Source organism: Chiloscyllium punctatum, chromosome 4 (genome assembly GCF_047496795.1).
Source record: "Chiloscyllium punctatum isolate Juve2018m chromosome 4, sChiPun1.3, whole genome shotgun sequence".
Taxonomy (NCBI): Eukaryota; Metazoa; Chordata; class Chondrichthyes; order Orectolobiformes; family Hemiscylliidae; genus Chiloscyllium; species Chiloscyllium punctatum.
Window position 1 is genome coordinate 78,426,439 of NC_092742.1, and position 25,589 is coordinate 78,452,027.

At 38.8% G+C, this 25,589-nt stretch overlaps 1 protein-coding gene across 4 annotated transcripts in view; it reads right to left on the minus strand.

The window, feature by feature from the left end:
- Positions 1-786: 786 nt before the first annotated feature.
- zfyve26 (zinc finger, FYVE domain containing 26) overlaps positions 787-25,589 on the minus strand; it is a 101,459-nt gene continuing 76,656 nt past the window's right edge. For 2 of the 4 annotated variants that reach the window (XM_072569092.1, XM_072569091.1), the window contains 11 exons: positions 24,288-24,508; positions 22,139-22,286; positions 20,685-20,894; positions 18,612-18,830; positions 17,181-17,378; positions 16,883-17,088; positions 13,099-13,237; positions 12,933-12,992; positions 9,719-9,901; positions 2,369-2,419; positions 787-1,796 (listed from right to left, as the gene is read on the minus strand). In XM_072569092.1, coding sequence (XP_072425193.1) covers positions 1,593-1,796; positions 2,369-2,419; positions 9,719-9,901; positions 12,933-12,992; positions 13,099-13,237; positions 16,883-17,088; positions 17,181-17,378; positions 18,612-18,830; positions 20,685-20,894; positions 22,139-22,286; positions 24,288-24,508 — 1,839 coding nt within the window. In that variant the 3' untranslated portion in view covers positions 787-1,592. The other 2 variants (XM_072569093.1, XM_072569094.1) reach the window with 2 other exon arrangements.

A 25,589-nucleotide genomic window follows, 5' to 3' on the forward strand; every position in this document is an offset into this window, starting at 1 on the left:
TGCCTGTACTATCGCAGTGTTCAGCTGTGAGTTGGTGATATTCTGCAAAAGTGCAGCTTGACAAAATGAAATTTGCATAATGATATTTCATGATGAATGTCACACAAATAGTTGCCATGCCATTATTTATCCAAGTACTACCGAATGGGAAGTTAGAAATAGAAAAACTGTACTTACTACTTAAAAATATATACCTTTTGATCTGATGTATGTTATGTTTTTGTACTTGAATCTAACACAAGTAGGTACTTTAACTTAAAACAGAAAGATGTCCTGGTCTTTCAAATTGAATCTGAAAAGTGACAAACTATTTTCAAATTAACAGCTTCATTACCATTGAATTTTCTCTATCTGCAAATTATATACAAAAAAACAACCCAACTTTGACTATGAAAACAACTTAGCCTCAAAATCCATTTGACACTGTGTAGCAAAGTGGTACTTTCTGTGTGAACAAAAAACTCAGATTTGTGCTGATTTAGCCTTGGTAGACTGGGATGGCAGATGTTCTACAGTTAACTTCACAAGATCACTGGGTTGAAGCATTGTCAGGAAAAGGCCAAGGGTTTCCACTATTTAGTGACTTGACCATCATTTGCTGTGGGGAGAGTTTGGGAGGACAACATCAGGCTGTGCTGGGACCATAATGGCATAGTCAGCTGACATTCAACAGCACAGGTCAGATATGGGGTATCAGCATGAGATACCAGTGGTTCGCAGGCACCATGGAACAGTACACAGTGAAAAGTCGATACCTTAAGAAATTAAGCAGAGGAAAACAGCATAAAAAGGGGAGGAAAATCTTGCTTTTATTTGAACACCTTTGTGTCTTATCTAAAGGTGCGAGTGGAATTCACAAGCTGCTGACTGACAAGTGAAACTTCATCAGTAAAACATTTCGCTGACTGTGATGCTAACATTTATAAACTTTTGCTCAACAACTTGAAGGAGATGGTGCTCACACTCCAAAAACTGACTTTAGCAAATGCAAAGAAGAAGTGCGGCATGTATTGTTCCACTTCGAAGCTCAGGTTTCAACGAAATATATCAAATCACATTGGTAATTGTACAGCAGCATCAGGCTTTCTGTGAAAATGAACTGGTTAAATCAGGGTAACTGGGTAAGTCAAACCAAACAGAGTTGAGTCTATGCAATATTGACCACAACCACAAAACATGAAATTATAATTAACTTGGCCCCCCAAGTTAATGTGTTAGTAACTTCCACTCTTTTAAAGAGTTCTGCCAACACCAAGCTAGTTATTTACAGTGTCATACTCCAATCACCTGTGTTGTCAACTCTTGTCTCACAGAAGCCTGATGACTTACCCAACCAGTTAACTTGAAATACATCCAAAATCAGAATGCTGCACATGTGGAGGGGTAGAAAAGAGCTTAGCAATTGCTTTTTCTATTTGAATTTTAAAAAGTAAAGCTTTCTTCAGGTCACATATCAAAATGATAGTACAATATCCATTACAGAATTTTTGAGATTTCCTTCTCTTCCTTTTTTGTTCTTAAATCTAATATTTCATGGCAAATGTTTTTGAGGTAGCAATTACAATTCTTTTTGCCCTCATGATTCTCCATGTTTACTTGCGGTGGGTTTTTTGTTGTATAGTCTTAAGTTGGTGTGACTTCAGCCAGTCCCTACAAATTTTCGGTATGAGTTCATCCTCAGCTCTTTCAGCAGCCTCCAGCACTTCCTGCACACTCTGCACTGCCTGCACGTGTTCAAGCTTCACAGCAACCAAGTAGGCAGAGCGATATTTACCACACAACAGGAAGGCTTTAATCTGTGGATACATTCAAAATACATTACAAGATATCTTCTGGAAAGTGCAGATTAAAACTTTCTAGAAACTATCCAGACAGTCTTTTCCAAACATAAAAGTGGCTCTACGAGGTAAAGTTCGTCAATTTCGATTGCTGACTTGCTTCCATATTTTGCAGGGTTAAGATTTCTGGAAAGCTGCACAGAACTTACTTGACTGGCGTACTACAAAGAACGTGATTTGTCAATGTCACAAATAGTAAAGATTTTTCTCAGAGGTATAATCCACACATAACTACATCATAATTAATTAATCATTTCCAAAAGTACAGAAAACCTCTGAGATCCTTATTTCAACAATATTTTCCAATTCAAACTGAACGAGCTTTGCATAAAGACAGTTCTCAACGTAACCTCAATTCGTGATCATGACTATTGTTGTTGTGGCCAAACCTTGGCCTTAAGTCTTTACAGTTCAAGTGATGACCGGGTAAATTTGCTGAACCAAGAACTTACTTTCAAACTTTGAAATCTTTCAGTAGGAGTTCAGAAATACGTACCCTAAAAGTTTCAACTTATTTCATCCTTGCTTACCTTATTTTCATCTTTCTTCATCTCAAGAATCAGTTTCTCTAGGTCTTTTGACTGCAAAAATATGAATTGATTCATCAATCTATTGAAATATTACTGCAAGTATTCCACCTATTCAAGTTTCTCATGGTAGGTTTTATTAATATCACACAATTTGTGGTATTTCTTCAAGAACATACTTGAAGTAATTCACTCAATACAGCAATAACTGGTTGTGTGAGACTCATGGAACTAACCTTCTTGAACAAAAGGCCAACTAGTGCATGGCTGACAAAAGCTAAGTACTTTAATAACTGACTGAGTTCCACAGTTCCTTGAAAGTAGAGTTGCAGGTAGATAGGATAGTGAAGGATAGATAGGATAGTTAGGTATGCTTTCCTTTATTGGTCAGAGCATTGAGAATAGGAGTTGGGAGGTCACGTTGCGGCTGTACAGAACATTGATTAGGCCACTTTTGGAATATTGCGTGCAATTCTGGTCTCCTTCCTATTGGAAGGATATTGTGAAACTTGAAAAAGGGTTAAGAAAAGATTTACAAGGATGTTGCCAGGGTTGGAGAATTTGAGGTATAGGGAGAAGCTGAATAGGTTGGGGCTGTTTTCCCTGGAGTGTCGGAAGTTGAGGGGTGACCTTACAGAGGTTTATAAAATCACGAGGGGCAGGAATAGGAAAAATAGACAAGGTCTTTTCCCTGGGGTGGGGGAGTCCAGAACCAGAGGGCATAGGTTTAGGGTGAGAGAGGAAAGATATAAAAGGAACCTCAGGGGCAACTTTTTCACACAGAGGGTGGTACGTGCATGGAATGAGCTGCCAGAGGAAGTGGTGGAGGGTGGTACAACTAGAGCATTTAAAAGGCATCTGGATGAGTAAATGAGTAGGAAGGGTTCAGAAGGATATGGGCCAAGTGTGGGCACGTGGGACTAGATTAGGTTAGGATATCTGGTTAGCATGGACGAGTTGGACTAAAGAGTCTGTTTCCATGCTGTACATCTCTATGACTCTGACACTATTGACAAGCAACTGACATAGCTGAGAATTTGGAGAGAGCCTTGCAATGACACATGTAGCAGTTATAACCTCAATATTAGCATCCAAAACTTCTCAAGGTAGAAATAAGGGGGAATGAAGCTATTTGTGAAGCGTTGTATTTTGTATATTCGTAGTCAAGTGTGTCCCACAGTATGGGCTCAGAAAATAAAGTAAAGATTCATTCCCTCAGAAAGTGGCTGGAACTTTCCCTGTGCAGTGGCAGAGTGGGACAGAAAAATGAATTTTCAAGGTTATGATTCAGAACAGCTGGGTCTTAACTGGATTTAATCAAACTGTAGACTGTGCAAACTGTGCAAACTGTAGAAGCAGAGCAATAAATAAATATGTATTTCATATACAAGATAGAACTCTGGAAGCATAGATATAAGGAAAAATCTTCAGAAACAAGGTGAAATCAATTCAAGTGAAGTGAAAACTAAACATAGTCTCTAATGTTTGTAAATAAATATTTTCTTACATTAAGTTGTATACGTGTTATGCTGCATGGGTTATTAATTGTTTTCTGGAATAAAATTCAAGGTATTAAAATAGTTGCATATGAGAGTGTAGTATTCTATAAAGGAAAAAAAGACAAACTTCCAAAAAGTTTGATGAAAGTTTTAAACCAGTACAAACATACATTTAATCCTAATTTTATACTTGTTTTGGACCTGATCAAACCCCCTCTAAATATATTAAGAAGATAGCCTAGACCCCCAACTTTTTCTTATTTTTTTAAAGGCAAGTGTAAGTGCAGAAGAGGTTTACCAGGATGTTGCCGGGTATGGTAGGAAGATCGAATGAGGAAAGGCTGAGGCACTTGGGGCTGTTTTCATTGGAGAAAAGAAGGTTTAGGGGTGACTTGATAGAGGTGTACAAGACGATTAGGGGTTTAGATAGGGTTGACCATAAGAACCTTTTTTCACGTATGGAGTCAGCTATTACGAGGGGGCATAGCTTTAAATTAAGGGGTGGTAGGTATAGGACAGATGTTAGGGGTAGATTCTTTACTCAGCGAGTCGTGAGTTCATGGAATGCCCTGCCAGTAGCAGTGGTGGACTCTCCCTCTTTATGGGCATTTAAGCGGGCATTGGATAGGCATATGGAGGATAGTGGACTAGTGTAGGTTAGGTGGGCTTGGATCGGCGCAACATCGAGGGCCAAAGGGCCTGTACTGCGCTGTATTTTTCTATGTTCTAAGTGTTCCGGATGCGATTCGATTAGTCAAACTTCACACTTGAAGCAAAATACACTTTATTCTCACATAGTTAAAACACAAAAAGAATGAAAGAATTGGAATAAGAACTTTATTCAAAAACTTAACAGACAGCAACTGTTTCAATATAATAAGATCCTACAAACACATCCTTGGCAAAGGCAAATTCAATAAAATACATTGTCTCAAGTACAATTCTCCATTCCAGAGGAAACTCAGAGACAGCGAGGGAGAGAGAGAGAAAGAGAGAGAACCCAAGCATTTTTCTGTAGGAGAGAGATACATAGCAGTTTCCAAACTCTAGCAGTTACTGAAAGTTAAACAAAAGTCCTGGTTCCCTAGAAGCTTGACAATGTGTTTTTTAAAAAGCAAAGGCTTCAAAAGAAATTTACTTTATTGGCTTAGAACAGGCCACTCTGCACCTCTGTCTCTGCCTCTCTTCAGAAAAAAATGGACAAAGAACACCTCTTAAAGCCATAGTATTATCACAGTTTCTATGTTGATTATACAAGAATAAACTATTCCACAACTGACCTTACTCATACCAGTTCATTTGTTTCACATGGACTTCAATATAACCAAATTTCCAACACAATAATTGCTGCATTAACTAACATGTTCATAACTTATTTTTGTCAAACTGAGAAATTAAGAATCCAAGTCCATTGGGGAGCACAAGCAAGACTTTAAAATATTTTTGTTTACATTAAGAAATAATGAACTTCAGTTCTAAAAACATGGAGACTGGGAAAAAAAAACAAATGGCAAAGTAAGGCAAGAATCTCAGATTTGCAGTATTGGAAATAAGTTATTTTACATTTGTTTTTCAGACATGACAAAGAGCAAAGAAAGAGTGTACGGAAAGAACCTAATTTGCAATCTACCTTGAAGCTAAAAATTATACATTTTACCCCCAAAATGTGTTCAGATAGAATGATTGAAGCTGCATATTGACATCTTGCGGCAAATCTTACCTTAAATGCTAAATGGTCTTCTTGCCCACTAGAGGGCCCCATTGCTTTGTCATTCTATAATGAATGCAATTTGACTAAAACAAATGTAGCAAATTTTGCAATTTAAAAGATACAGAGCAGTCGACATCAGCAACATAATAAAAGTGAGATTCAGAAAGCATCTATGTGAAAGGGTGCAACTCCAGTAATGTTCACACTTGTCCCTGCATGGTTCAATCTAGAAATGTCAACGTTTCTCAAGGTGCTTTGAAAATACCAACGCACTTGGGAGACCTCTGTCCTAACATCCAGAAGTGAGAAGATTTGTAGCTCGGGTGCCCGGCGAACAGAACCACAACAATCCAGAAGTGTTAGTTTCCCAAAGAAACCATTATCATTGGAGAAAACATTCCTCAGTAGTCTGTGTACATGATTGCAATAATGAAATGTATTTATATATTTTGAGATTTGAGGTTTTCTCTTTCTCAGACCCTGGCAAACTAACTATCTCTGTGATATTTAGTGAATCACATGAACCTTGTATTTAGATGGAGATGTGTATTGAAAGTAAAGTGAAGGGGGTATTTGAGCTGTCTCTAAGTCTGCCTGACTCTAAGTGGTGTGACTGTTAGAGATTAAAATAGAGGCCCAGGTTTTCTTTTACTGGGAGGTTTACACTTGGAGACAATGTGAGCAGCCAATGTGCTAACGGTGGTTAGGTCCTCTAAAATCCCAGAAAAGCACTGAGAATGTCATTTGCGTTTTACAATTGTGCTTTAAACTGCCCATTTAATTCAAAGACGAAAAAGAATTGGGGTCTGAATGGTAGCTAATCAGCATCTCTATCTAAGTACAAGCTCCACGTGATTCACGTTGTCACGGGATTGGCTTTGAGATGGAAAGAGATATCTGATTACAGGACTTCACTAAATATACAGAGCCAGTTAGTCTGCCAGGGTCTGGGAAAAAGAGATCAGCTAATCGCAGTGTGTCAATGATTCATACGTCAGAATGCAGGTGGATGCTCGAGTTTGGACTGAAAAGACCAAAATCATTAGGTATTAAAACAAAGCAAGTTAATTTTCTTCTATTGTATTAGAGAGAATCTCTACGAGTAGTCTCACCATGAAAGATAGATTTGGAGTTCGAAGTAATCAGGCCTAGAAATGAAAACACAGAAGTGAACTACTGGGAGCTAAGAATAATTTTGGACTGGTTATGGGAGAACTGAATGTCTGCTTAAGGGCAGTGCAATATATAATATCTGATGGTGATTTTCTTTTCAGTAGAGTTCTACAGTTTAAACTAAAAGATGCTGACAAAAAATGCTCCATCAATCACGTTTTTAGTCTGCTTGTTACAATTTGGATCTTAAATCCTGATATCCCGTGTCAAACATTCAGCTAATTTGAACTTCCAGTTATTAGTGTCTACAAGTATCGTAACAACAGCAAAAATGTACCAAGTAGTTAATAAATCCAGGAAATGTGAAAAGGAAAATAAGGAATACAGAGTCTGCTCGTAGACCGTAGTATGCCCAATCCCAGATAAAGATACCTGATCCTTTCAAAAACTCTCTTAAGCTCCATGGATCCCAGTTTGAAATCCTAAGCTTTAAATAGATAACAGATGCTTTCGTTTCCAAGAATTCCCTTGCCTAAAATAAATTATTGCCACTTGAAATGAGCAGCACTTGGCAGATATGTTAATTAGAATAATGAAAAAAAGAACATTTTCACTGAAATGTGAATGGCTCATTGTTTGACTATATTTTAATGTTACAGAAAATTTTATCAAATAGAATGAGAGTTGGAAATGGTTAGATTGTGTTATGAATCAGGACAAATCTTTTTCCAAAATTGGCTACTTCTATCACCACCAAGCAGTTGACACTTCTATTTTTCTGTACTTCGAGAAGTGAAAATGAAATAGAATTAAGGAGAATCCAAAAGGTTTTTACAAATACATTCAGGACAAAAAGGTAACTAGGGAGAGAATAGGGCCCTTCAAAGATCAGCAAGGCGGCCTTTGTGTGGAGCCGCAGAAAATTAGTATTTAAATGAGATACTAAATGAGTATTTTGTGTCAGTATTTACAGTGGAAAAGGATATGGAAGGTATAGACTGTAGGGAAATAGATGGTGACATCTTGCAAAATGTCCAGATTACAGAGAAGTGCTGGATGTCTTGAAACGGTTAAAGGTGGATAAATCCCCAGGACCTGATCAGGTGTACCCGAGAACTCTGTAGGAAGCTAGAGAAGTGATTGCTGGGTCTCTTGCTGAGATATTTGTATCATCGATAGTCACAGGTGAGGTGCCGGAAGACTGGAGGTTGGCTAACGTGGTGCCACTGTTTAAGAAGGGCGGTAAAGACAAGCCAGGGAACTATAGACCAGTGAGCCTGACGTCAGTGGTGGGCAAGTTGTTACAGGGAATCCTGAGGGACAGAATGTACATGTATTTGGAAAGGCAAGTACTGATTCGGGATAGTCAACATGGTTTTGTGTGTGGGAAATCTTGTCTCACAAACTTGAGTTTTTTGAAGTAACAAAGAGGATTGATGAGGGCAGAGCGGTAGATGTGATCTGTATGGTCTTCAGTAAGGCATTCGACAAGGTTCCCCGTGGGAGACTGATTAGCAAGGTTAGTTCTCATGGAATACAGGGAGAATTAGCCATTTGGATACAGAACTGGGTCAAAGGTAGAAGACAGAGGGTGGTGGTGCAGAGTTGTTTTTCAGACTAGAGGCCTGGGACCAGTGGAGTGCCACAAGGATCGGTGCTGGGTCCACTACTTTTCATCATTTATATAAATTATTTGGATGCGAGCATAAGAGGTACAATTGGTAAGCTTGCAGATGACACCAGAATTGTAGGTGTAGTGGACAGTGAAGAAGGTTACCTCAGATTACAATAGGATCTTGACCAGATGGGCCAATGGGCTGAGAAGTGGCAGATGGAGTTTAAAGCAAATCTTAGCAGGACTTATACACTTAATGGTAAGGTCCTAGGAAGTGTTGCTGAACAGAGAGGCCTTGGAGTGCAGGTTCATAGCTCCTTGAAAATGGAGTCGCACATAGATAGGATAGTGAAGGCGGCGTTTGGTATGCTTTTTTTAAAATTGGTCAGAGTATGGAGTTCAGGAGTTGGGAGGTCACCTTGCGGCTGTACAGGACATTGGTTAGGCCACTGTTGGAATATTGCGTGTAATTCTGGTCTCCTTCCTATTGGAAAGATGTTGCGAAACTTGAAAGGGTTCAGAAAAGGATGTTGCCGGTTTGGAGGATTGAGCTACAGGGAGAAGCTGAACAGGCTAGGGCTTTTTTCCCTGGAGCGTCGGAGGCTGAGGGGTGACCTTATAGAGGTTTACAAAATTATGAGGGGCATGAATAGGGTAAATAGGCAAAGTCTTTTCCCTGGGGTCGGGGAGTCCAGAAAGAGAGGGCATAGGTTTAGGGTGAGAGGGGAAAGATATAAGAGAGACCTAAGGGGCAACTTTTTCACACAGAGGGTGGTACAGGTATGGAATGAGCTGCCAAGGAAGTGGTGGAGGCTAGTACAATTGCAACACTTAAGAGACATTTGGATTTTTATGAATAGGAAGGGTTTGGAGGGATATGAGCTGGGTGCTGGCAGGTGGGACTAGATTAGGTTGGGATATTTGGTCGGCAAGGACGGGTTGGACCGAAGGGTCTGTTTCCATGCTGTACATCTCTATGACTCTATGACTAAGAGAATTGTGTGTGCTTCCAATGAAAACTTCTCAATGAATGCTTATGTCAATGCTGAAGAAAGACAAGTGCTGGCTCGATAGTGAGCCTGTATACAGACTGCTGTGATACTCCAAATATGAGCATGGGGAATGTCCAGTGATCTTCTTTGCAATGAATAATTCAGTAACTACTGGAAATTAAGTTTATATTACTTGAAAAATTTCCAAAAGGTATGGCATTTTTTAACATCAAGCTCCTTCATTATCTTGTACGGTTCGACGAGATTACTTCTCATGCTTCTAAACTTCAAAGAAAATAGACCCAATTTACTCAACCTCACATCATTCAACAACCCATGTATCCCAGGGGTGTATCAATTTTTGTTTGAGAAACAAGTGAGGTACTTTGCTCCACTGGTGGTTCAAAATTAGACTGTTCTCACCTGTGAAAGGTGTTCATCACCGCCTTCAATAAATCGGACAAGGAGGTTATCAGTGTCATCGCCACTAGCCACTCCCGATTCACTGACACATTTCAGTAACTGTCTGATTTGACAGAACTTGCGATTTTGGAGTAAATGTTTTGCAGTTTTGTCATATACAGCAGCAGCATCCAACTGAAAGGCCTGGCTCAGAAATAAAAATAAAAATAAAAATGAAATGGAGCAATGCAAAGACAGTCAGCAAAAATCATACAGCTCTTTAAGAATGCATTGGAATTTAGAAATGTACATTAAACTTTCCTTTGAATGAATTTAAGACATGTGAAATTACAGTCAGAAAGAGGAACATGACAAGCGGTATTATCAGTGAAGTGGAAGAGATGTAGCAGAATCTTTTAAAATTAAGGGTTTTATAGGAGGAATAGGGGATGACTATTGCCTCTGACTGGGAAATTTGTAATGAGATGTGATCAATTTTAAAAGTAAAGGGATGAGAGGGCATAGAAAGGTTAAAAATTCCTTTACTGAGTTACTAGAGCTTGGAACGGCTTGAAACAGTGAATACATGAGGCCAAGATCTTTGAACATTTAAATGGAAAGCAAGTACACATTTGAAGAGGCTGTGGGGCAAAAGCAAGAGAGTGTATAAGCTTTATCGTGTTCCAGCTGCAAGTTAGCACAGATAGAATGTATCAAAAGGCTGTAATCTTCTATATTTTTCACATTCTTCTACATCTGACTGTATTTGCTACATACATCCCCATTGTCATCTACTTTAATCCTGCAATGTTTCACAGTTCTAGTGCCCTTCCCCCATCCATTCCACATATTGTTTCCTCAGCTCAGCTCATTTGTGAATACGGTAAATAAAAGTACTTCAACATGACCTCCTACTCACATATCTTTCCAATCCAATCAACTATTCTCATTATTCTGATACTTTGCATTCTGCTCTAACCATCATTTTGTTAACCTGAACAAATCTTTCTTCATTGATAAGATGTGTGACGTATGACCTTTCTTTTACATCTTCCTATGGATTAGGTCTGATTAACTCAAATTTCTCCAAGTCCTTCGCAATGTCCCCCTCTGCTACAGATTCTGGTAGCCTACAAATGACCAAGTTGCCTTTAAGCTGCTTGGGTGTGGAGAATATCATATAGTGCAAACAAGTCACAAAAACAGTGGACCCTTTTCAGGTGCCTGCTAAATATTTTACACACAACAAATTAAAAACGAGTAGGAATATTTCTAACAAGTATCCTGGAATATTCTGTGTTTTTTTTAAGTCATAGCCCTCCCTAGTATTCCCTCCCTAGCTTCAGAATCCTACCACATTAAGCACTGCATCTAGGTGATTTGATTCATTCAAGACAGAATACATTCTTTGATGCAATCTTCTGTTGAATTTTGACTGCATTACACAGACCTCTGGTAACTGCACAACTTCTTCTGAACAAGCATGTGTACAGATTAGATTAGATTAGATTACTTACAGTGTGGAAACAGGCCCTTCGGCCCAACAAGTCCACACCGCCCCGCCGAAGCGTAACCCACCCATACCCCTACATCTACATTTACCCCTTACCTAACACTATGGGCAATTTAGCATGGCCAATTCACCTGGCCTGCACATCTTTGGACTGTGGGAGGAAACCGGAGCACCCGGAGGAAACCCACGCAGACACGGGGAGAACGTGCAAACTCCACACAGTCAGTCGCCTGAGGCGGCTTAGTTAGTTAATGTAAATTCCAAACATCATTCTCCACTGCCTCCATTATCTGTTAACAGCTCTCCTTTGCCTGTTGCCGTACTACAAATGGGGCCTTTTTAAATCTTTATGGCCCTACACATTAATTCTTTGTTTCATGCTTTAACTCTATTTCCCTTTATCGTAAATTTTCACATTTTTATATTTGTTTTGGATTTCCTATTCATATGTTAAATGTACTTTTCTTCAGCTTAAAATTTGATGGCTTCACCATGTCGATCCATTGTACCCAAAGACACACTCATGCTCTTTTGTAGAACAATATTTTTAAAGCAGCTGCCTTTCCTCTACAGTCAGTTCTGCTAGAACGCAGTAGTTCTGTTCTTGTGCAACGCTGTGTTATAAGAAAATCATGTAATAGCAGCACCATTTAAACTATTGGGGCCAGAACTGCATTATAATCAATACATGCTTTAAAAGTTAGTGTTTTCAAACATTGCCCCCAATTTGTCAATTGTGTTATAGTGAATTTGCATTAACAAAACGAGAGTTATAGCAGAATGACCTGTACTCCACTGCTAAAAGCATTGCTCCATACTGAGATAAGGTGTCTTAGCTTCCAGCAATTTCATCTTGGGGGCAGATTGTTTGATCTAGACTCATAGTTGTGCCAGAAAAACTCCACTTTATCTCATTCTTCCACTCACTCGGCAATGTGGACTAACTGCAGCAATCTATCATCTGCACTGCTGAGATTAGATCAAGCAACTCAAAGAATAGGGGTCAAAGCTGAAACATTCAGAGCCAGAGAGCTCAGGACATCAAGGGAGCTATGACAAAAGCAAAATTCTCTGCCTGACATCTGAGATGCAAACAGAAAATGTTCAACATACACAGGAAACCTGGCAGTATCTACAAAGACAGAAAAAGAACAGAAGACCATAGCGATTGGCAATGAGACAAGCAAAGTAGCAAAAGATGCGTTGATCTGAAAGAGTTAATGAACCAGCCTGAGCACTTCCCATTACGATAGGGGAACAACTTAGCATCTCAAAACAAAGATCTACCACACAGCTTCCTCAGACTCTGCATCAGTGTAACTTGTACTTCGTTGTTAACATACTTGTTTAAGACAAGAACTTCTTCTCATTAGATCAGTAAGGTGTTTTTATTTACTCTCTACCACACCAGACCATGTAGATCCCTACTCTAAAACAGGATGGTGGCAGCAAACCAACTCCACTGTGAGCAATAGTCTACACAGCCTCATACAATGTGGTGATCAGTGATGAGGATTGCTCATACAACATACAGGAGATATGAATTGTAGGATCCTGAATAGCTGCCTTCCAAAAGCCAAGAATATGTGACAGAAACAGAGCAAAATGCCAAATGAGCAAAGATAAACAAAACAAAATGGGGACACAAGTTATGACGTAGAATTCCTGAACTCATTGCAGAATGCTCCAAAATGATGTGTGGGAAAAAAGCTTTCTCATTACCTGAATAACTCTGAAAGATATTCCAAAGCCTTCTTCAATATTTTTGCCACCAAGGAGAACCTGCAGGACAGAACATGAATACCAGCATCATTTCATTGATAATGAAATCAATACAATGTGCTGCTGTGAATAATGCTTCAAAACACAGTGTATCAAGATAACGCACCTTGCAAGCAACTTCCATCTTCATTTTGGTATTCCCAAAGAGACTGGCAGGGGGTCCACAACTCTTTGAAGTCCCCGAGTTTTCGCAACGATGCAAGAATTTGGTTACTTCAATCTGCAGCTCAATCGTATTCATATACCTACAAAATGGCTCTACTAATTAAAAGTTCAAAATACAAATAACACCTAGCTCTGGAGTTATGTCTGGTTTACTGGCTTATTTTAGTTTGTGCATTACATGGACACTTAAAATACAATTCAAACTCCCAGAATTCCTTTCTAGATTACTTAGTGTGGAAACAGGCTCTTCGACTCAACAAGTCCACACTGACCCTCCGAAGAGCAACCCACCCAGACCCATTCCCCTACATTTACCCCTTCACCTAACACTATGAGCAATTTAGCATGGCCAATTCACCTAACCTGCACATTTTTGGACTTTGGGAGGAAACCAGAGCACCTGGAGGAAACCCACGCAGACACGGGGAGAATGTGCAAACTCCACACAGACAGTTGCCTGAGGCAGCAGAGCTAACTGCTGTGCCACCGTGCCGCTCATAATTCCTTTACTTTATAGAACTGGTATACTACTGAGTTCCATGATGAAATGAAGAAAACATGCATTTGTTCTATTTCCACCACCTCAACTCCACTATAAACAAGTACATCCAAATAGCAAAGAAAGGAACATGTGACCCTCTCTTTCAATATATGCTTAATTATAAGGGTAAAATATTGATGACCAAATTAAAACCTTTGTGTTGCCAGTTGAACCGATCAAAACCTTTTGCAAATTTGTTCTCAGAAGGTAGGTGATGCTATTAATGCTATAATTATTGCCCAATCTTAATTATTTTAAGATGAAAATGAAAATGTTGGCGAGGAAGATACAGAGATACTTGCATCTAGACTAGAAGAGATTGAGGTTCACAAGGAAGAGGTATTAGAAATACTGCAGAGTGTGAAAATAGACAAGTTCCCTGGGCCAGATGGGATCTTATCCTAGGATCCTCTGGGAAGCAAGGGAAGAGATTGCCCAGCCTGTAGCTTTGATCTTCAAATCATCATTGTCTACAGGAATAGTGCCTGAGGACTGGAGGATAGCAAATGTGGTTCCCTTGTTCAAAAACAGTGTAGAGACAACCCGAGTAATTACAGGCCAGTGAGTCTCACTTCAGTTGTTGGTAAAGTGTTGGAAAAGGTTATAAGAGATAGGATTTATAACCATCTAGAAAAGAATAATCTGATCAGGGACAGTAAGCACGGTTTTGTGAAGGGTAGGGTGTGCCTAACGAATCTTATTGAGTTTTTTGACAAAGTGACCAAACAGGTAGATGAGAGTAAACTGGTTGATGTGGTGTATATGGATTTCAGCAATGCGTTTGATAAGGTTCCTCACAGTAGACTATTATACAAAATGCAGAAGAATGGGATTGTGGGAGACATTGCAGTTTGGATGAGTAATTGGCTTGCTGAAAGAAAACAGAGGGTTTTAGTTAATGGAACATGTTCATCTTGGTGTCCAGTTACTAGCGTCATACCACAAGGGTCCACTGTTGTTCGTCATTTTTATAAATGACCTGGCTGAGGGCTTAGAAGGGTGGGTTAGTAAATTTGCAGATGGCACTAAGGTCAGTGAAGTTGTGGATAGTGACGAAGGATGTGGTAGGTTGCAGACAGACATAAATCGGGTGCAGAGCTGGGCTGAGAGGTGACAAATGGAGTTTAATGTGGACAATGTGTGGTGATACACTTTGGACGGAGTATTCGGAATGCAAGGTTCTGGGCTAATATTAAGATTCTTGGGAGTGCAGATGAGCAGAGAGATCACAGATCCCTGAAAGTTTCCACCCAGATTGACAGGGTTGTTCAGAAGGCATACAGTGTCTTGGCCTTTCTTAATAGAGGGATTGAGTTCCGGAACCAGGAGGTTTTGCTGCAGCTGTACAAAGCTCTGGTACGGCCACACTTGGAGTATTGTGTACAGTTCTGGTCACCGCATTATAAGAAGGATGTGGAAGCTTTGGAAAGGGTGTAGAGGAGATTTACTAGAATGTTGCCTGGTATGGAAGGAATGTCTTACGAGGAAAGGCTGAGGGCCTTGAGGCTGTTCTCGTTAGACAGAAGGTTGAGAGGTGACTTAATAGAGATAATCAGAGGGTTAGATAGGGTGGACAGGGAGAGCCTTTTTCCAAGTATGGGGACAGCAAACACGAGGGGACACAACTTTAAAGTGAGGGGGGATAGATATAAGACGGATGTCAGAGGTAGTTTCTTTACTCAGAGTAGTAAGGTTATGGAATGCTTTGCCTGCAACGGTAGTAGATTCACCAAGTTTAAGGGCATTTAAGTCGTCATTGGACAGGCATATGGACGTACATGGAATAATATAGGTGGGATGGGCTTCAGATTAGTATGACAGGGTGGCGCAAAATCGAGGGTCGAAGGGCCTGTATTGTGCTGTAACATTCTATGATAATGTCTAGTTCCACCATCTTGGACTTGAGCCATGTTTGTGGTGACAGAGATTCCATAAATGATAGACAGGGAATTTCTTCATAATAATTAGGACCATTGTCCCTGCTGCTTAGTGCCTTACTCCTGGGGTGATAACTTTACAAATATTGAACAAAGCTTTTTCTAGCAGAGAGAGATTTCAGGACAGCGGATTTTTTTTATTATTCTGCAGACGACAAATGGTGCGTACATCATAATTTCCTCTTCAGAATGACATTACAGAGTAAATGCTGCATTAATTGTTCAGAAATAGGTGATCTAATTCACATGCTACCATAATTTTTCTTTCCTCTAAGAAGAATAGAAAACTTCAAAAAATTGCAATAAGTAATGATAGCTACTGATTGCTGGATTATTAAAGCCAGTATGATGTCTTGCAAGAATGTTCAGGATTTTGAGAACTGATATTTCTTGAAAAATGAAAAAAGCTTGTTTGATATTGGTGCCTATGCCATAATTAGCAGCTACTTCTTGCTTTGTTCATTAAGGAGAAACCATTGCCAGCTTTGCATAAGTTGCATTTACTCTCCTAAATACAAGAAAATTAACCTATTCTTTAGTGTTGACAGAATAGAAGTTATATGTTTATTTGCATGGGTAGGGGTGTAAATAGGTGTTGGAGTGGGTAGGTCTCAGAGTAGGAGGGGAGCGAGAGAGACGATGAGCGAGAGAGAGAGAGAGAAGAATGGGTAGGTATGTGCGTGTACATAAGACAGTGAGAAACTAATTATGTGGGAGTTTCAATGTGCATCTTCAAATTTCTAATATCAAATTATTAGTCCTATGGATTGTTTTTCATTTGAAGATGACAGTGACACTGTGGTCCACGTTACTGGACTGGCAATCCAGACTATCAGGTGGTAAAGTTCCATCACAGGAGATGCTGGAATTTAATTGAATTCATTAGTAAATTCATTAAATTGAATTCATTAGTAATAGAAAGCTAGCCTCAGTAATGGTGACCAAGAAACTACTACTGAGTATTGTTAAAAAAAACCAGGTTCATTAATGTTCTTTACAGAAGAACCTTACCTAGGCTGGTCTGTATGAGTTTCCAGACCTACAGCCATGTGGTCAACTCTGAACCGTTCTCTGAAATGGGTCAGCAAGCCATTCAGTTTTACCAAACTGTTACAGAAAGGTTAGATTGCAGCTTCCAAAATGTAACTTACCTCACCTTCTCCAGGACAATTAAGGATGGGCAACAAATACTGCCTCACTGTTACACAAGAATTGCAAGAAGGAATTTTCCTTAAAAAAAAATCTACCTTGACACATCTGCCGCAGACATTTGCTTGCGAAAAGAACTGGTAATTTTCTTTCTCGACGAACTGCGTTGGGACACTTCCTGCAAGTATGTTTTCAGGTGACCTTTGGCTTCTGTCAGCCAACCTTGATTGGCTCCGAGTTCCCTATAGGAGTCTGCTTTGTGGCTGAAAAACCTGATGCACGTCATGGCTGCTCGCATGTGGTCCTGAAATGAACACATCACACGTGATATTGCTCCATTTACCATTAAAACCCATCTAAAAAGGACCCATCACACAAGTCAAAAATTACAATTACCTTCATAAATTGCTGCAGATCATACAGAATGTTGAAAAAACCCCTCATTTGTAAATGTTTGCAAGATGCAATCAAATAGCAACTCCATTTTTCCAGGCTTGGATCCATGTGTTCCATTAAGTTTTCCAAAGCATGCAGTCTGCCACTTTCGTAACTTGGTTTGAAAATCCCTTGCATGAACACCTCTTCAGGGCAAGCCTGAAAAGTAAGAAGCACACACCAACCAAAATGTAAGAAACGGAAACAGCAACTGGAGAAACTTAGCAGGTCTGGAAGTAGCATTAGTGGAGAGAAAAACAGAGACAACATGAACTATGTTTCATTGAAGTTCTACTGAACTTTGAACAGTAATTCTGTTTTTTCCTCCAAAAATGCTGCCATATCTGCTGAGTTTATCCAGCACGTTATATTCTTATTTTTGATCTCCAGCATCCACAGTGTTTTGCTTTGATCTAAAACATAAGTCTGTGCTTGATCAGAGCGAAGTTAAAAACAGTGAATTTTGGGTGAAAAACACAAAACTGCTATGTATCTAAGACAGTTCAAGTCAGATGAACCTGAAACTCGCCCCTCCTCAACCCAGTCACCTCTTTCAGATTATTAATGACCTGCTATTTTGTTGCAGAATATTCTTTTTAATTCAGATTTCCAACTTTCTACCTGTAAAGTAGGGAAAAACAGGTTTTCAGTGATCAAGACCACAGGAGCAAGTCATTTGGTCCAAATAGTCAATACCATGCTCCACACAAGCCTTGTCCCATTTTACTTCAGATAATCCTATCCACATATTGCAGGGAGTGTGTTGAGTGGTCATGTCAATAGGTCGGTCACCAGAAAAACAAGACATATTGTTCAACTTTACAGTCCTTCAAGTCAAATATGGCTCCTGATTTCCTCAAGATCCACTTATGGGTTTTCTGTAAGATGTTAAAAACCTCTCGTTTACTAATATCCGTTAGGGAAGAAAATTTGCCATATTTACCTTGTTTGGTCTACAATTGATTCCAAATCAACCTTAATTGCTCTCTGAATTTGTAACTACCTTCCTTCTATTTATAACCAGTAATTCAAAATTACCCAACAAACACTGTAATGTTGAGATTCAGGAAAACAAATTTGGAAGCTGTTTGGCCAGATTACACCAAAGAATTGATGTAAGAAAGAGTTATCTGTAGAATGCTAAATAACGTGATGCTAAATAACAATGTTAAATCTCCTCCTGATGTGTCTTTTCATATTCCTTAGCCAGGAAGTCAAGCGGTGCTTGGATTCTGCCTTTGGCCTTAATTGGGAAATCAAACAGCTGAATCCACGTCATCTATATCCAGGGTATATCATCATTCCACATTACTAATCAAAGTAATTTTATATGGCATGTACGCACTGTTGTTTAGGAAAGCATATCTAATTTTAGCAATATCAATGTCTTACCTTATCTAGCAGGTGCTGCAAAGCTTCTCTCATGCAGTTGTGTCTCATATAAAAACTAATAATGGCCAAATTAGTGCCATATGTTTGCAAGTAGTACAAGCACTCTTGGTAAAAGACCTTTTGTTTGATCTTTCCATCTCCCGTGACTTCAAAACCGGTACCGTCACCCTTCAGAACCGTCTCCAATTCTCTCAGTGAGGCAAGAATGTCATCATCCTGCTGTTTAATCACAAATAGAAACAAATGTCACCAACACTGCAACTTAGTAGAATTCCACTTCTACACAATTTGTCCAAAGTAGTTGCCCAATCTAGGGTGAATGATCAGAAATTTTAAGCTCACATTACATTCTTCACAAATCAAGTTTCCTCAAACCCTATAAGGTTGCATTAAAATGTTATGCGGGAAACAGTCTGTAACTGTCCACACACCCTGATTTATTTAATGAATATGGCAAGTTTTGGATGATTGTGTCCATTTGTAACCAGAGCAACATCTAAAGATTAAACTGTTCTTAAAAAAAAACCTTTAAATAGTAATTATTTTTAAAAATACTTCAGTTACTAAATAACTCACTAGAGCAAATTAGGTAAATTGGCTATGTTTTGTAGTCATTTTCAGCTATTAGTCACTCTTACTAATAGTGCACCTTTTTTATTATAAAACTTTTTCACTGGTATTGACAAAACTGCATTAGGTTCCTGAGCTTCAATATATTAAGATTTTTTTAAATTCCTGGTAAAAGAATTCAACTAGAAAAGCCAACCAATTGCACCAGCCGTGGAAGGTTTAACAGTTATGCAACTGAAGGAACAGGAACATTAACCTTTTACATTCAATTCTCAAAATGGGTTCAAATCTGAATACCATCTCAAACCCAAGAGAACACTTATTCCCATTATCTTTACTTTGCCAGCAACACAGGTGACAGTAGATATCTATAATTGTCATGTCGAAATTGCCCATTTCCACTTCTTCAAATAGTTTCCTTATTTACTGAGATTTTCTCTCTACTGAAGACATAAGAAGCATGTGCTTATGGTTGGCAATTGCTGCCTAAAGGCTAGCACATAAGAATAAAGAACAATACAACACAGGAACAGGTCCTTCAGCCCTACAAGCCTGCGACAACATATTTTGCCCTTCCATATTAAAACTACCTTCACTTATGGGATCCAGATCCCTCTATTCCCTTCCTATTCATGTATTCGTCCAGGTGCTTCTTGAATGCTGCTATTTTACCTGCTTCCACCACTTCCTGTGGCAACACGTTCCAGGCATTCACCACCATTTGTGCAAAGGTTTAGGGGAAAGAAATCCTCTCCCAAGTACCTTTACCTTATTCAATTCTTGCTAGGCATGGCAAGTTAGCTGAATTGTTCCAAACTGTTTCTTATTCAAACTTTTGCAAAAATGCTGCTCAGGCACCTTGAATTTTAAAAATTCTACAACTAAGCACAATGTTGCTTCTCTTCAACACCACTTTTAGCCAATACCCAAATTACAAAAAAAATGTTAATCAGAGAAAAAGCATTTTTGATTAACAGTTTAGTGTGTAAAAGGAAAATTTATTTCAGAACACAACACCAGAAACAAAATCTTGTTCTGATGTGTACCAGCAAGTTTCAGCTTTTAAAATGCTTATTTCTACTTTTTGTCTCTATGCTCCATTTTCATTTTTCATCCTGCTTTAAATTAATTAATGAGAGTAAATATGCTGTGAAGACTCCTGACAAAAGAATCCTCCTGAATTATGTCCAAAGTCTACTCATGGCCCTAGTGAGTCTCATTCAAATTTTGCATTACAGAAATGCACTTTGATGGCATACTGCCACTTCAGATAATGCTATTTATAATCAAGATTGGAACTGAAACCATTTTATAAAGATAAACAACTGACATGCATCACCTGTAAGTCTCAGGAGATAATTTTAGATTTTAGATTTCCTACAGTATGGAAACAGGCCCTTCGGCCCAACCATGTCAAAGAAAAATCAATTGTCACAATAACTTAACTTGAGCATTACCAAACTTAACATTTTCAGAAATTAATGAAAGATTAAAGCTCATTACCACTGGCGAGACTGGTTTAACAGAAGTTTCCAGGTGCTGCATTATTTCTTGCAAAAGTGGAGGACCAAGAGATAGTTGATTTCGGTCAAATGGTGGCTTTAAGCAGCGACTGAATTTCTCCCGAGATGCAGACAGGTTTCCCACTTTGAGGCAGGCTAACCCCCAAGCATGCCAGACTCCACTCGGGTCCAGTAGACCCTTAGTAGAGACCTAAAAATTGAAATAAGTTAGCATCACAATAGAAATGTCCAATAGAAAATGAACAATGAGAATTATCAGTACTCTGGACCGAGTAGAAAAAGTTAGTTCAGAAGCTGAATTGACACTTTCCAAAAATTACACCTCTACTATCAAGAGGTTGGTCCACTTTTCAAGATGCTTCGTTTAGAGTCAGAATATTGTGGACTCAAGCCTTAGAACTGGAATTAATGACACAATCTAAAATGAATCACAGAACTGTCATGATGCAGAAGATCATTTGACATTTTCGTACATTACTCAGGAAGTGCAGTTGTCAGAGGTACAGTATTCTGCATCATACGAGAGCAAAGGTCTATCAAGCTGCTCAGATGGACATACCCAATGGGATGCTTGGGAGAAGATTGTGAGTGCCAATATTGGATTAAGAGCTCACCATCCAATACCCACAAGATTATTTAGTCATTTGTCTCACTGTCATTTTTGAAAATTTGATGTGTGCCAAACATCCCGATGCTTGCCTGTAATTTATATTCATATTTCATCTTTAATATAACAAAATGATCCACTTTTTCCACAATAACATTATAAATCCACATTTAACACAATAGGCAATATTACAGCAAAACAACCAGATGGTTGGTCAGATATAGTCTTTAACGACAGTATTAAAGAAAGACTGAGAGAACGACATTTTGAGGAGTTTAAAGAGAGACTTCCAAAGCTTAAAGCCTAGGTAGCTGAGGACATAGCCACCCTTAATAGAACTAAAATTGAGGATAGTCAAGAAGCAAGGGTTAGATGAGCACAGTTATCTTGAAAGACTGTGGGGCTGAAAAATATTAGATATATAGAGGTGAGGGATTTCGAAACAAGGTCAAGAATTTTAAAACTGAGGCATTTCTGGACTGGAAGTTAATGCACATCAAAGAGTTATGGGGATGATAAGGAACAGTTTTGGTCTGAGTAAGACCAGAGGTTAGATGACCTCAAGTTTAAGAAGGTTAGAATGTAAAGACCATCCAGGAGTGATTAGAAATGTTGAGTGTGGACGTAACAAAGGCACGGTTGAAATATAGATCAGTGGTATGATTCCACCATAACTAAATGTGGAGTTTTGAATATCACTCCAAGAACCTTGTAACAGGGAGACAACTTTGCAATAAAGTACTTGCAAATCTTCACAATTATGTTTGTCAGATACTAAAAGTATTTCTAAAAACTAGTCTTTCATTAAAAAAAACGCCTTTGCAAACCTCAACAGCCAGTGCATAGTATTCAGTTTCCAAAAGTTTATTTCTCAGTCTTGTGATGGCTGCAGGCTTAAGGATTTGTTCAAGAGAAGGCACATCCTGGTAGTTAGCAGCAACTAAAATCTTCACTACATCCACCTTGCTGATATAGCTGTATGAAGTGATAGAAAGCAAACAATTAATCTCAGAAAGATATTTCTAGAAAAATTAGTTTATTGAACGTTTTGTTTAATTTCTATTTCTTTCAGGAGACAGGCTCATAGAAAGAGATGTTATAGAGATTTTAAACACATTTGCAAATAGACAAGAACTCAGACAAGTTCTTCAGGGACCCATGTTGGACATAAGTGAGACTTGTTGCCTGCAACTCTCCAAGCTGATTATGTTATGCAGTACAACAATAAAAGATCAATGTGTATTGGGGTTCACAATATGCCTGTATTAACATCATTGCAAAACGTTGCTGAAATAAAAATATTGTCACAAGTCCCAGGGTTGCCCAAAATGCTGCAAGAGCAATGAACTAGTTGTAAAATTGAGTCACAATGATTACATCAAGAAACAATAGCAACTATAATTCAAACATTATTGACTGTTCATGGAACTGAGATCACAGAATGCTTAAGGATTATACAAAAGCTAGCTTTTTCTTTCAGCTGTATTTTATTCAGTTATCACTGAAGTGAATATTTCTCTTTTGTTGGCAAAAATGTAAGCAGCATGCAATTTAGACTTCATGCAAAACTGAATGTGATTTTTACCTGTGGCTAAGTAATGCTTCCATTAAGGTTATTTGCTGTTTTTCCAAGTGAGACAAGACTGTCAAGCTAAAACAAAACTGAGCTGCAACTCGCAACCATATCAAGAATAAAAGTTTTGTACATAGTACATTCAAGAAAACTAATGCTGATGAAGCTGAATTTCGAAACATTTCCAGAACAACCACCACTGGTTTTGGACATAAACAAGAAACATTTACTGTCAGCAGAGTTTCTGATTACTCAACCGATTCCTATTTGATCTAGAAACACTGTGAGCATATCATGGGTTGATAAGGAGCAAATGTATAAGGATTGAAAAATGTACTGTGCTCCACATTCTCAAAATGCTAAAAGTTAGATTTGCATTTGCACAGTACAGTACTGGGCACAAACCTAATCATTATGATGCTTGCTTGTTGCAGGATTCAATACCACCAATACACAAGATATTCACTACCAACCTCCTTACCTTATTCCCTTGATGCCTGCAATGATATGGATTAAGGATGGAAAGGATGCAGCAGACAGCAGCAGAGATCCTACAATATTGCAATAAATGGCTATTCTACAATTATCAAAAGGAAAACTTATCAATTTTTATGTCTTGCTTTTCTGGGAGTGGCCAAATAATACATGCAAGCAAAATACTGAAGCACAGGAAATCTGAAATAAGAACAGAAAACAAGGTGAAAACACTCAGCAGGTGAGGCAGCACCCATAGTGAAACAGGAAATGTTTCAAGTTGAGGATCTGATGACAGGTCATCACCTTGAATGTTTCCTGTATTTTCTGCTTTTATTACTCCTAATGCTGTGTTTGTTGAGGACAAATCCAGTTGTGGGGTTTCCTGTTAAAAATGATTCAATGTCTCATAATTAACTCAGTGAGCCACATGGGAAAGGGAGGGCACCTTCATATCCTCATATGCAAAATAAACCTAAAAGTGAATGTTGCTGAAAATTGTGACATTTCTGTCTTTTACCCGTTAGGAACCGAGCAAGAATGCCAAATTGTAAACAATCCCAATACTCGTAATTTTCTGGCTCTTGGACAGCCTATAGCTCTCCTTTGTTTTCTCCATTGCAAAGCCTCAACCAGTTAGAATTACCTATCAATCAGCATCCCTTTCTCCTGCAGTTTAAATTGCTGAGATGATGTGAAATTTGTTATAGTTGTGTTTTTCCTGATGAATGCATGATGAAAAGCTTTTAACAGCGTATCTAGTCTTCGAGCAGTAGTCAAGTTCTCTATTACCATGCAACTGTTAAGTGGATGCATGAACAACTGTGTTTAAGTCAGAGCATGCTGCAGATTCACTGCATCAACTATCAATAAGGCACACTTTTATTACTCAAGAACATATCTTGAAACATAATGTCAATGCTACTCACCTGTCGCAAAGCGCCAGATCTTGGCTCCTTCCTGCTTTCACAAACATCATTTTAGCACTGAAAAGAAGTTGCTTTATGATATCTATTAAAAGGCAAGCATCCACTTCTGGATTTGTCAATGCGCGAGACAGTCTGCTGCAGTGATCTATCAACTGATGGCCACACTCCATACTGTTACTGTGCAGGTTCAGGATGGCAATACACAAGGAAGCACTTGGAGCCTGTGAAACATTACAACACCTTTAACATTTTCATTTACTGCACTCATTTATATAGCTTTCCTCCTTCTAAGCATTTTTTTTTTTGCAAAACTTCCAAACCAAGCTTCAAGGAGGTGAATTGTGGCTTTCAAAATGCCATGCCTTTCACTTCCCTTCCCCTTTGCTATGTAGAAATACCTGAAAATACAATTTATAACAATATAAATAAATGCAAAAGGAACTCTCAGGCTTCCATAGAGAGATCACAAATGCTAACCAGGAATGGAAACTTTAGGACAATCATGTCCCCAAGTGCATGTACTTTCAGAATGCATGTAGTGTGTTGCCTGGTATGCCAACTGAACATGCTTCAGGTTGAGCCCTGGTCTATGTCATATGTAATTTAGCCCTGCTCAAAGTCGTGCCTTTCTCCAGCAAGTGATTTGGAAACACTGACATAATTATGTACAGAAATTTACAGATGATAAAATTTTATTTCTCAGAAGAGGTCATTTAAGAATTTCATCGAATTGTGTCTGATGTTTTTAAGAACCAGCTAGCTCAATGGTCAGGCAGTCCAAAGAAGGTTCATTAGGCTGATCCTGGTTATGGAGGGATTTTCCTTTGAGAAGGCACTAAGTTGGGCCTTTTAGTTTAGAAGAATGAAAGGTGACCTTATTGAATCATGCAAGATTCTTAGCTTAATAGGGTAGATGTGGAAAGGTTTCTCCCCTTCTGGGAGAGTCCAAGGCATAATCTCAGAATAAGTGAATGCCAAAATAACACAGAAATAAGGAGGAATTTCCTCCCTCAAAGAGGACTGAGAAGGTTGGATCATTGAGGGAGACAGATTTTCAATAAATAAAGGAATCAAGAGTTATGGGAAAAGCGAGGAAAGTGTAGTTGACGATGATCGGATCGGCCATAACCTCACTGAATGACAGAGCAGGCTCAACGTACTGAAGAGCCTACTTCCGGTCCTATATCTAATGGTTCAAGTCAGATGTTTGTGGATGTAAGTTAACATTTACACAGCAAAGAAGAATGAATGCTACATTATTAGGAATATCTTTTTTTCAGATGACCCATTAAACCCATGGAC